The sequence below is a fragment of the Protopterus annectens genome, chromosome 1.part0, assembly GCF_019279795.1.
Source record: "Protopterus annectens isolate FY-2018-M chromosome 1.part0, PAN1.0, whole genome shotgun sequence".
Lineage (NCBI taxonomy): Eukaryota > Metazoa > Chordata > Ceratodontiformes > Protopteridae > Protopterus > Protopterus annectens.
Genome location: NC_056725.1, coordinates 1,020,841,577 through 1,020,854,100, shown reverse-complemented (window position 1 = coordinate 1,020,854,100; position 12,524 = coordinate 1,020,841,577). Strand labels below are relative to the sequence as shown.

The 12,524-nt window shown below is 43.2% G+C and overlaps 1 protein-coding gene across 1 annotated transcript in view; it reads right to left on the bottom strand.

The window, feature by feature from the left end:
- The window catches only part of DDX1 (DEAD-box helicase 1), a 1,380,291-nt gene that overhangs the window by 257,725 nt on the left and 1,110,042 nt on the right, over positions 1-12,524 (bottom strand). Inside the window, exon 22 of the mRNA XM_044064805.1 lies at positions 6,045-6,117. Within this exon, the coding sequence (XP_043920740.1) occupies positions 6,045-6,117 (73 nt within the window). The remainder of the gene's footprint in view (positions 1-6,044; positions 6,118-12,524) is intronic.

The window sequence follows — 12,524 nt, the reverse complement described above, 5'->3', positions numbered from 1 at the left end:
GAAAACTTTGGTTCTGTCCAAGTAGAATTTAAGTTGAATGTGCAGAATTCTCTCCCCCTTATTCTGTGGATTTGGATAAAAAGTTGGCAGATGAATAGTTTGGTTAAGAGCCACACTGGACACCACCTTAGGCATAAATGTTGGGTTTGTCCTCAGACAGACCCTGTCTGGATAAAAAATGATAAAAGATTCCACAGCCATGAGTGCCTGTAGCTCTGAACTCGTCTTGCAGAAGTTATTGCTAGGAGCAGAGCTGTTTTCCAAGATAAAAACTTTATATCAGCAGTAGCAGTTGGCTCAAAAGGAGGCAGGGAGAGTTTTTCCAAGACATAGTTGAGGTCCCATGCAGGCATTGGTGATCTCCTTGGAGGCGTTAAATCTTTGGCTCCTCTGAGGTACTGCTTTAATAAGGGATGAGAAGAGACTGGTGGCCCTGTATTGTAATGAGCCGAAATGGCAGAGGCATGAATTTTAATAGATGAAAAAGATAGACCTTTGTCCAGCATCTCAGTTAAGTATTGTAAAATCGGAGGAATATTTGGCACAGCTGTATCAGTTCCTTGTGCCTGGTTCCAAGCACAGAATCTCTTCCATTTTCCAGCATAAGATTTTCTAGTACTAGGCCTTCTGGCCTCCAAAATGACATCCATCACAGCTTTACTGAGAGGTGTGTTTTGTTTGACTACATCAGCCATGCTGCCAGGTTTAAAGTCCTGAGTTGGCTGTGCAGGATCTGATTGTTTTGCTGGGACAATAAAGGAGGTATTTGAGGTAAGGTCCAAGCTTGGCATTGAGACAAGTTCTTTAGAATTGGAAACCAGTACTGGCAGGGCCAGTCTGGGGCAATCAGTATCATGTTTGGCTTCTCCTGTCTGACCTTTAGGAGTACCTTGGGAAGGAGAGGCAGTGGGGGAAAGGCATATACAACTGAAAAGATAGGGCGTCCACTTTCCATGCTTGTCTGTGATAAGTCCTTGTGCAGAATCTTTTTAGTTGGTAGTTGTGAGGGGAGGCAAATAGATCTATGTCCGGGCATCCCCATTTCCTTGTTATCATGCTGAAGACTTGTGGATCCAGCTGCCACTCGTGGCAATCCATGAGGTTTCTGTTTAGTTCGTCTGCCAGAGTATTTTTCCTTGCTGGCAGGAATTGTGCCTGCAGATGTACTTGGTAAGTTAATTCTGTGTCCCACAAAGTCATGGCTAGTCTGTCTGCAAAGGGATTAAGAATGTGTGCCCCCCTGCTTGTTTATTCCACATGACCGCGGTGTTGTCCATCAGTAGTTGCCCTGGATGAAGTAGGTCCTTGAAGGCTGTCAGGGCATTCTGAACAGCTAGCATCTCTTTTTGCTTGATATGTAGATGCATTTGGGTTGAGGACCATGTGCCCTGAAAACATCTTCCTGTCATGTGAGCCCCCCAGGCATAATCTGATGCATCCGTTGTTAGTGTCTGCTTGGCTGGGGGTAATGTGAATGGCTGTCTCTTGTTTTGGTGACAAGCCTTGGCCCACCATCGAAACTCCTCTATTGTAGGTGGGGAATGAGAGTAATCATTGTTTCCAGACTGTGGCAATGTTGACTCCAAACACTTTTTAGTTACCATTGAAGTTTCCTCATACGCAGTCTGGCAAATGGAATTAGTAGGATGCAGGATGCCATGAAGCCCAAAGCCTGCAGAATTTTTCTTGCAGATAACTGGGCCTTTGTTGCCAACGTTTTGAAATAGGTAGTCAGTTGCCTTTGTTTGTCTGGCGTGAGATAAGCCATCTGGCCAGTTGTATTTAAGCTGCACCCAGGAATATTATCTCTTGAGAGGGTACTACTTTTGATTTCTTTTCGTTGACTGTGTACCCTAGGTATGTTAGAAGTCTTTTCACAAATGCCAGATGCTGTAGAAGATCTTCCTTGTTCTCTGCTTGAATTAGACAGTCGTCCAAGTAAGGATATATTTGTATTCCTCTTTGTCTGCAGAATGCAATTACTGGTGCCAGACACTTTGTAAAGACCCTGAGCGCAGTAGATAAGACAAAGGGCAGTGCAGAGAATTGGTACTGCATTGAGCCAGCCCTGAATCTGAGGTATCTTCTGCATAACTGTCTGACTGGGACATGCAGGTATGCCTCTTCTAGGTCTAGAGTCACAAGCCAAGCGTTCTTGGCCAGCATGGGCAGAAGCTGTTGCAAAGTCAACATTTTGAATTTTGGTATATCCAGGAATGTGTTCAGAATAGATTGGTCCAGTATTGGTCTGCCTTAACACCAAACAAAGTATCATGCTGTAAAGGTGCATCTAATAATTTAACTTTGACATGATCAGGCAGATTTTGTTCCTTTAACCAAGCATGCCTCCTAATTACAGAACCCGTAACTGCGGCCCTGCAGGAGGCCTCCAAAGAATCAAAACCACATTGCAAAGTATGCTTTCCAACTTGTTCAGCTGCATGCAATATATCCTGCATTTCCTTGTTTCCTGCACATTCAGAGTTTAATAACATTTTCAGTTTAAGCAATGACATGACATGTTGCTGATATTTGAGCATATGAAACTGATAGTTTAAGGCCCTTATAGCCAAGGTAGCAGATGTGTAAACCTTTTTTTCCCCATTTATCCAGTGCCCTAGAACCTCTGTCAGAGGGGGTAGGGTTTTTTGCAGTGGAAGCCTTAACTCCTTTGGGACCCTGTGAAATAGTTTCTGGGTCTGCAGCAGGGTTTTTGAAAAGGAATTTATGAGAGACAGGAACCCTGTAATATCTGTCAGGCTTAACAGGAGCTGGAGGTACGGAGTCAGGGGTAAGACTAGACTCCGAAAAAAACATCATCTACAATGTCTAACACAGGTGGAATGGCTAGTGGCCTGTGTTGAGGTAGTAAAAGGAAATCCCCAAGCCTCTTTTTAGATTCTGAAAAATCTTGGCTCTCCCAGTGGAAATGCTCCCTCATGCAAGGTTTCCCCAAAAGAATAGTCCACTGGAGGAGAAGCTGAAGGTATAGATTCTTCAGCATCAGAATCCTCATAGGGGGGAAGAGAATATTCCTGATCAGAAGAGGAATCAGAAGAAATGGAAATCTGATCTGAAGATTCATAGTCAGTCTCTTGCCTAAGCCTCTTAGCAGGAGGGGGATGGGAACCCCTGATCAAGGTAATTAAGTCTTCGGCCATTTTGAGCATCTGTTTTTTGGGCATAGAGGCCTATCCACGTGGCTCTTGAGTTTGTTTCTTTGCTTTAGAAGGTGCTTTAGCCTTTGAAGCTGAGGTTGGTTTAATGTAAAGATGTTTAGGTCTGAATACACCCTCAGAAGCCGGTGCCTGCTCAGCGGCTCTGGACCCATCTGAAGGAATAGTATCCGAGGCTCCAATACCTTGAGTTTCCAGCGGCATGGCCGACTCCATGTGGGAGTCAGTAGTGGCCTGCGACTCTAAAGTAGCGGGTGTCAGGGGCTGCGAAAGCGTCTCACTGAGAACTGGCGACTGGCTTAGGAGAAGTTTTGCCGGTTTTGGGCCTCTGTTGTCTATTTCTCTCTCCTTTTCTTTGCGTTTTTTTGTGAACTCCGGTAGCGGGATGGCTATCCGACATTTCTGGATAATTAAACCGGCGTCCAAAATAGTTTAAAGCAAAATCATACCGATGCTCAATAGTGCATTGGTTAAATCTAGCACAAAACTGACAACCAGAAACTTTGTGATCGGGGCCTAGGCAAGGAATACAGTAAGAATGAAAGTCCTTATGAGGTATTTGCTTTCCACAAGAAATACAATTATTTACTTTTTCTGACATCGGTCTGGAGCAAGAAAAAAATTTCCCCAACGGGGTACTTAGCTTTATTGAAGACTTCGGATCTGAAATTCTAACACAAAAATCTCAGGAGTCGGCCGACCGGCACTTGCGAACTGCTTCTGCTTCGGGCACCGCACAGCAAGAAAGACTGAAGAAAATAGCATTGGTCGCATCTTTTATACCCCCGACGACCTGACGTCAGGGAAGGGGCGACAGTAGCTGACGCAGGACCCAGGACTTTGGAATTCAGGCCGACTGAGGGCAACCTGCCAGCAGGATTACCCAAATGTAATGACTGCAACAGTGAAACACAAAGAACATCCAGGCATCTTTGCCTAGCATAGGAAGCAACTGGTGAAGAGTCAGCATCTTGAATTTTGGAATATCCAAAAAGGTGTTTAGAGTAGACAGGTCCAGGATCGGACGCCATGAATTGTCTTTTCTGGGTACCAGGAAAAGCCTTGAGTAAATCCTTGTCCCTTTTCCTCTTCTGGTACCAACTGAATAGCCCCCGTGCTTAAGAGAGAAAGTATTTGTTTTTGGGCCTCTGCCCACTGATTTGGGGGGAGGTCTGGCCACCAGCTTGGTGTTGGCAATGTGTGGAAGTGAAATCTATATCCCTGGGACACTATATTTAAAACACATTTGTCCTGGGTAATGAGTTCCCAGTTCTTTGCATGAAGAGCAATCTTTCCCTCCAAAGGGGCAGTCAGTTGACAAGTGCTTGGAAATTTTAAAAGGAAGTCATTGAGACAGTTTACCATGGAGGGAGTCGTATTACTCTCAGATTTGGAAGTGGAGACCTCCACTGCTTAGTCCTGTGCGTACCCTGGGACTGCAGCCTGGTAGCTCTGCGGGATCTGGGTTTGGACTGAGAAGGTCTGAAGAGGCAGGAAAGGACCAATTCTTGGAAGGATAATGTCTACTAAATCTTGGAGGTTGCAATTGTAAAAACAATCTTTAACAGTTTGCATAGATTTAGCTTTTTCTTCCATCTTTTTAAGAACTACTTCTGCCTTGTTGCCAAACAGGTGGTCCTGGTTTAGGGGAGCATCCAGTAATTTTGCTTTAACATGATCTGGTAGGGATTGCTCCTTAAGCCAAGCACGCCCTCTAAGGACAGACCCAGTTACAGCAGCCCTGCAAGATGCCTCTAGAGAGTCAAAACCACATTGCAAAGTATGTATTCCAACCTGTTCAGCTGAACACAATAAATCCTGCAAATCCTTATTTTCAGCACAATCAGGAAACAACATAATTTTCTGTTTAAGCAATCCAATAATATGCTGCTGATAATTCAACATATGAAACTGGCAGTTTAAGGCCCTAATGGCCAAAGTTGCAGAAGTGTACACCTTCTTACCACATCTATCTAGAGCCCTGGAGTCTCTATCAGAGGGGGAAGGATTTTGGCAGTAGTAGCTTTAATGCCCTTTGGGCCCCTGTGAAATGGTCTCAGGATCCGCAGTAGGATTTCTGAAAAGGAACTTGTGATAATCAAAGACCCTGTAATATCTATCAGGTTTCCTGGGAGCAGGAGGTAATGAGTCAGGGGCCAAGCTAGATTTTGCACATGCATCAACAATGTCTAGTACAGGAGGTATGGCTAAAGGCCTGTGCTGGGGCAGGAGTAAGAAATCCCTAAGCCTCTTTTTAGAATCAGAGAAATCCTGACTTTCCCAATGAAAATGTTCCCTGAGAGTATGCAAGGTTTCACCAAAGAGAAATCCTCTGGGGGGAAGCAGAAGGTATGGAATCCTCATAGGTAGAGAAGGGTAAATCCTGGTCATAAGAGAAAACAGAAAATTCAGAATCCTGGTCGGATGTATCATAAACAAACTCAGTCCTAGGTTTCTTAGAGGGGGAAGGCTGGCTTCCCCTGATTAAAGTAATAAGGTCTTCAGCCATTCTTATGTGTTTTTTAGGCATATTCATACACACACACAACACACACACACACACACACACACACACACACACACACACACACACACACACACACACACACACACACACACACAAACAGAAAGAGGCAAGTCTAACCTAAAAGAGAAAAACATTAACAGTACTAAGCTCTTCTCTTACAAATGAGTGGAAAGAAATTATAGAAGGGTTTTAACCCTTTTTCCTGATTGCCCCCCTATATTGTCTGTGACAAGGTAAATCTGAATACAATGCTGAGAAATCTCCAAATCTTACATGGAAGAAAAGCTGAGAACCCAGAGAATTTACAAACATGCTTATAGCAGAGAAATGTGACCACTTACCTGTCTGCTCTGCCAACTCTTCCAATACGGTGTACGTAATTCTGTTTCTCATCAGGAAGTGTAACATTGATGACTATAATCAACAAAGAGAAAAGTGTTGCCCTTATTACTGATCTTCAATAAGTTTTTATAAAATTATGATTGTACAAGTGTAAGACTCACTAGTGCAACATACCACTAACACTTCTGTACAGACTTTCCACAGAGTGATGGACCCTTTCTCAAAGGCTACACTGTCATCCTTACAGTCAAGCAGACAAAGACAATGGACTCAAATTTGGTCTTGTGCCACCTCCTTATACAAGAACACAGACATGACCTATCTATCCACTCACTACCTGTCACTTCTAGTACACAACAGAGCAAGGAAAGTAAAGAAATCTCATGAATCTCAATATAATTCTAGACCTTTGATTTCTAGTGATGGTGGAAAGAAGGCAACAGCACAAAGCATGTCTCTAATGGAACAATGATAAGCGTAAAAGTGGCACCAGAGAGAGGTGTCTATTTGAGACTGAGGTGTACATTTTTTTTTTTTTTTTTTAATGTCTGATGATTCCGGGGAAGAGAGAGGAATGCAACAGGAAAAAAAAAATGCATCTCGAGTGGAGCAGGAGGCAAGCAGACCCACGGTCACAGAATATATTAATTCCACCCCTGAGGAAGAGGGGAAGCATGACGAACACTCGTTCTGTCAAATACTGGAAAAAAACAAACCATATAGATGCAAACTTGGATGTGTGTGGCACAGACTGAAAAAAAGTTGGTATAGGTGAAAAAAGATGTTACAGTATGTACTTCACCATAACATTCCATCAGTATTGTCCATTTTTCATTCTTTCTCAAGTAATAGCTTCAGATCTGATCCTCAGATCAGACTCGGCCATTACTTTAGCTCGTGGCCTCCAAGATCCTTCCTTACCCATAATGCACCAATCACTAATATCACTCAGATCTTGTTTGCTGTATGACAAGAGGCACTATTATAATATCCCATACCTGGAGCTCAACAAAAAGGATAGTCATGTCCCTGAAGCTAGTCATTAAAAAGGATGAGGGTTGGTAGGTGGGGAGTTGAGGAAGAATGAAAATGGACAATACAAATGCAACATTATGGTGAGTACATAACTTCTTTATTTGATGTCAATTTTCATTCATTCTTCAACTAATGGGACTGAGTCCCCAGCTACCTAAAATCCTGGGTGAACTCTGAGGAAAGGTAGCCCTGAGTACAGTTGAGCCAAATGTTGTTCTTCCCCTCGAGACCAGATTTTGTAATGCATGACAAAAGTATGAGGATCTGATCAAGTTGCAGCCACACACATATATAGAAGCTCTAGACTGGAACACAGAAGAAGATGCCATATATCTGGTTGAATGAGCCTTTAAAGGTTTTGGTAGGGGAAGATTTGACTTGTTAGAGACAAATGAAATGCAATTTGTCAACCATCTAGCTAGAGTTACCTTTGTAATTGATTCATCCAATTTAGTATGTGCAAAGGAGATAAATAGCGGATTTGTCTTTCTAATTTCTTTGTTCTGTGTAGGCAGAAACGTAATTGTCTATGGGCATCCAGTAAATGCAGCATATATTATCTTTATGTACAGATTTTGGAAAGGAAACTAGCAAGTTAATGGACTGGTTGATATTGGATTTTGACATCACCGTAGGAAGAAAGAAATCATCGGTACGTAACGCGACCCTATCCTTACGAAAAATCAAATACGGAGGTTTAGAAAATAATGCTTCAAGTTCTGAAATTCTTCTAGCATATGTATCTGCAACTAGAAAGATAGTATTCCAGGTTAGGAATTTAAGACCGCATTTAGCTACTAGTTCAAATGGAGGCTTGCAGTACCAAAGTTAAATCCCAAGGTCGAGTGGGGTCTTTAAAAATGGTGGCTTAGCAAGAGAGTGCCTCTCAAAAAGGCTTTGCACGGCTTACAGGAAGCCAGTGAAGAATTTTGAAAAGCAACAAGAAAGTTAGAGATTGCTCAAGTTGGACTTTTACAGTTGATGAACTAGCAACTCCATTAAAAAGACTCGCCAAAAATTCCAGAACTGATTGAACTGGAGCTGAGGAGGAGTCAATCTGATTTTGCTCTGCCCAACAAACAAACTGTTTCCACTTACTCCTGTAGAATTTCCTAGCAGATGGTTTATGGAAAAATAAAAGTATGGCCCCAACAGGGGAAGAGAGCATTGGCTGTCTGGCTATTAAAGGAATTGAAGAAACCATGCTGTTAGTTTGAGATATCTGGGTGATCCCATGCCTGTTGGGTGGGACAGAACATCTGGAACTGGATCCAGAATCCAAGTTGAATACTGTAGATGAGGCCAAAGGAAGAGAAACCAAACCTGCAAAGGCCATTAAGGTGCAATGAGGATGACTTCTCTCCAACTGGGCTGCTTTCTGCAGGAATTTGGGAATTACGGGAGTCCAAGAGTAAGCCATCCAAAGACCCAATCATGGAGTAGAGCATCTTTTTGTGATTTCCCCAGTGGGGTGATGAGGGCAAAAAAAGCTGATGTACTTGTTTATGGGAGAGGCAAAAAGATTGCAGCAAGGCTGGCCCCACTGACTGAAAATCATGTCAGTCACTCTGTTGTTGAGAGACCACTCGTGAGGTAGTGAGATGGACCTGCTCAGTCTGCCATCACATTGGACTTCTCAGTAATATGCCTTGCTATTAGCGGTTGGAAATATCAACCACTGCCACACTCTGAGGACGTCTTGACAAAGGGAATAAGATTTGGTTCCCCTTTGTTTCTTGACATACCAAGCTACAGACGTCTGTCTGGATTACAATTATTCAAAGAGGGAGAGAGTGTCTTGGAATGCCTGCTACACCAAAGCACTGCTCTCATCTCCAAAATATTCATATGCAAGTTGGCCTCTTCTGGGGACCAAGTGCCTTGGACCGTTTTCCCCAGGAAATGCCTCCCATCCAATCTGGGAAGCGCCCTTGGTCATTATGGGCTTGGGCTAACAGCGGATTAAAGGATGGCCATTTAGTAACCGTTGCAACCGCATCCATCAGCAATGATACTTTTTCCATACTGGAGTTACTTTCATCTTCACTGACATCAGTTGAGAAAGCAATGACCACTGTATTGCTAGAATCCATTGTAAAACTCTCATGTGGAATCTCGTTAAATTAACTAAAATTATTGCTGCTGACATTAACCCCCATGGCTTGCAGAATCAATCCATCTAGCCGAAATTCTGATACTGCAAATAATTTTCCTGACCTGCATTCCTTATTCTTTGTACTCTTGAAAGAGGAATAGAAGCTATCATACAACGTGCTGAACACGGTCCCTATGAACTCTAATGTTTGGTTCAGTTGCAAGTGAGACATGTAATTTACGGTTACTCCAAGATGTAAACAAGTCTGTAGCACCTGATCACATGCTTCTATCAAGTCAATGCCTGGTCGGGCGGTAATGACCTAGTCGTCTAGATATGGAAACATTCAATCCCTGCAGTCTCAACTGAGCTGCTACTATTGCCATACATTTGGTGAACACACTGCGGGCTGTGGTGAGGCCACAGGGCAGTGCTCTGAACTGAAAGTGACTGGCCCTCAGCCAGAAGCAAAGTACTGTCGGGATTGTCCATTCATCTTTATGCGATAAGCATGCATCCTGAAGGTTTACCAAGCTCATCCAGTCGCCTTTGCCCAAAGGGCAAAATGGACTGAACCATGACCATCCGGAATTGTGTGTGTCAAACTGACTAGTTCAATACACTCAGATCCAAAATTGGTCTCCAGTCCTGTTTTCTCTGGCACTAAAGAATCTTGAGTTTGAGTAAGTTTCAGATTTTATTTGGTCTGGTGGGACCTCTTGGATGAGCTTTTCATAGTAGCTTTTGGATTTCTAGTGCTGCTGCTTTCCTCCGATTAGCTGGAACACTGGGAAACTTTCTTAACAATGGAGGAGGTAGGGAAAAGGGAACTGTATAACCTCTGGAAATAATTCTCTGCACCCAACTGTCTTTTATTTCTAGCCAGACTCTCTGGTGCAGAGATAAGCAACCCCAACTGCCTCCAGAGGTGGGCAATCAGGCATCCCTTCCAGAAGCGATGAAAGGGTCCGTCAGAAAAGGAATCTCTAGACCTTTAGTTTTGTGGGCCTCCTCTGCCATGGGGGAGTTACCTTCCATTATAGCTTCCCCTATGCCTGTGGGGGAACCATCTCCACGTGCATCCTGGAAAGGATCCTGGGAGTTTCTGAACCACATTTTTCGACCTCCCTGTTGATTCTTGGAAAAGGTCCTTTGAGGGGTCGAAAAATGCACACTCACTGCAGAGAGGGCCTATCTACCTTTCTCACAAAATGCACACTCACTGCAGAGAGGGCATATCTTTCTTTCTCACACCTGGAATTTGTGTCCTTCACTGTAAAGCCAAACAAAGAAGTGCTGTCAAAAGGAGCACTGACGAACAAGGACTTGAAGGGCTCTGCAAAATCACAAAGGTGCATCCAGGCATGCCTTCTGATGGAAATACCTGAATCCATGGCCCTTGAGGCAGCTTCTACAGTGTGCAACATAACCTCATGGACAAATTAAATACAACTTGTAGGGTAGCCAACTGAGAGAATACTGAAGACTGAGCCTCATCAGTTTCAGTTCTAGAAAGAGATTTAGATAAATTTTTAATCAAATCTCTCTGAAGTCTCGTAAAATGTGCCACATATTCCAGCGATCTGACTGCAAACGTTGCTGAAGCAGTAACATGCCTCCCAAATCTATCAATTGCTCTAGACTCTCTGTTAGGTGCATGGACAGTGGAACTCTATTCCAGAAGTTCCTTTTTTAGCTGCTGCCAAGACTATGGCCTCTACTGGTACCCATTTACCCCAAAATTCCCTTCCTATTGTTGGGAGCCAGAATCTGCTCTTGTCTCCTGGGGATTGGCTCAGTTGAATCAGGTTCCTTCCACGTCCACCTAGAGAACAAATCAATGAGCTCATCAGCGGGCAAAGTAACACAGGAGGTAAACAGGCCAGCTCCAAAGGCCTCCAGAAATGCCAATTCCTCCCGAGAAGAGTCTTGGGAAGACCAGTCACCCTTCTGCTTAAGGATCTCTGAGACATCGGGTGGTGATTTTGGGGACCTCTCTCCATCAAAATCAGTATCTTTAGTGATTGACTCTTGAGGATAGTCCAAGTGCCTCCTTTTGCACTGTCTCTTCCTAGGGATTTCCTCAGTGGACATTCATTTTTATGTGGTGGTTGTTTTATTCTGTTGGGTTTGTGTGTGTGTGTTTTTTTATTGCTTAAAAAGGTCAGAAAGGTTGAACCAGACTGAGACAGACAACACAACTATTGTTATGGTAGGTACGTAACTTTTGTATCCAATGCTGCTCCATCAGGATTCAACCTGTGGGACAGAGTCCCCCCAACCATGATATTTCCTCTGGAGGAACTAAAAAAGGCTATTCCACAGCAAAACCAAAAGAAGCCTTGGACCTGCATTGGATGTCCAGCTTATAATGTGGCACAAAAGTATGATGTCCAACCAATTAGCTGCAGCACAGATATCCATAGCTACTCTAGCAAGAAAAGATGTAGAAGTAGCTACCCTTCCTGACCTTTAGGATTTGCAGAAGAGTCTTATCCTTCAGAGAATATGCAAACAAAATACAGTCTGACAATCACTTGGATAAAGTTATTTTAGACACAGGTGAGCCCAGCCTGGATTTTGAAAAGGAGACAAACTGGCTTGATTTCCTGAAAGACTTGTTATGATCAAGATAAAATCTTAGTTGTCTATGTACTTCCAAACGATGATTTTGTTGGAAAAAACACATGAAGATGAATGAAGCTGATAAGGTTATTCGCTGAAGCTAACTTGGATAAAAAGGAAGGGTTCATACAGAGAGAAACCCTATCCTTATGGAAAATTAAGCAAGAAGAAGAATCCAGTACTTGCAATTCTGAAACCCTTTTGACAAAGGTGATTGCCACCAAAAACAAAGTTTTCCAAGACAATAACTTCAAATCTGAGGAGGCTGAAGGTTCAAAATAGGAGCCAGTTAGAATGTGAAGAACAAAAGGAAGACTCCAAGTAGAGACTGGATCCCATTCTGGTAGATGAAGAAAACAAAATCTTAAGAAAAGCCTTGGAAATCTTGAAAGAAGCCAAAGACATCTCTCTCCTGATATGAAATTTCAAACTAACTGCACATTGGTGGTAGAGAAGCTAGAGCCTGAAACAAACTCCTCAGCTAGAAAATCCAAAACTGACTCCAAGGGGTGGAGAAGGGGTCAAGTCCCTGACCCTCAGCCCACAAACAAAACTCTTCCATTTACTGGTATACACTTTAGTGGATTCTTTCTATGAGAAAGAATATCTGAATCATGACCTGTGAAATTTTGGAATTCCTGGCCATTAAGGGGATTGTAGGAACCATGAAATCAACTTGAGGGACGGGGAATAGGGGGACCCAGTCCAGGTGGATGGAAGATGA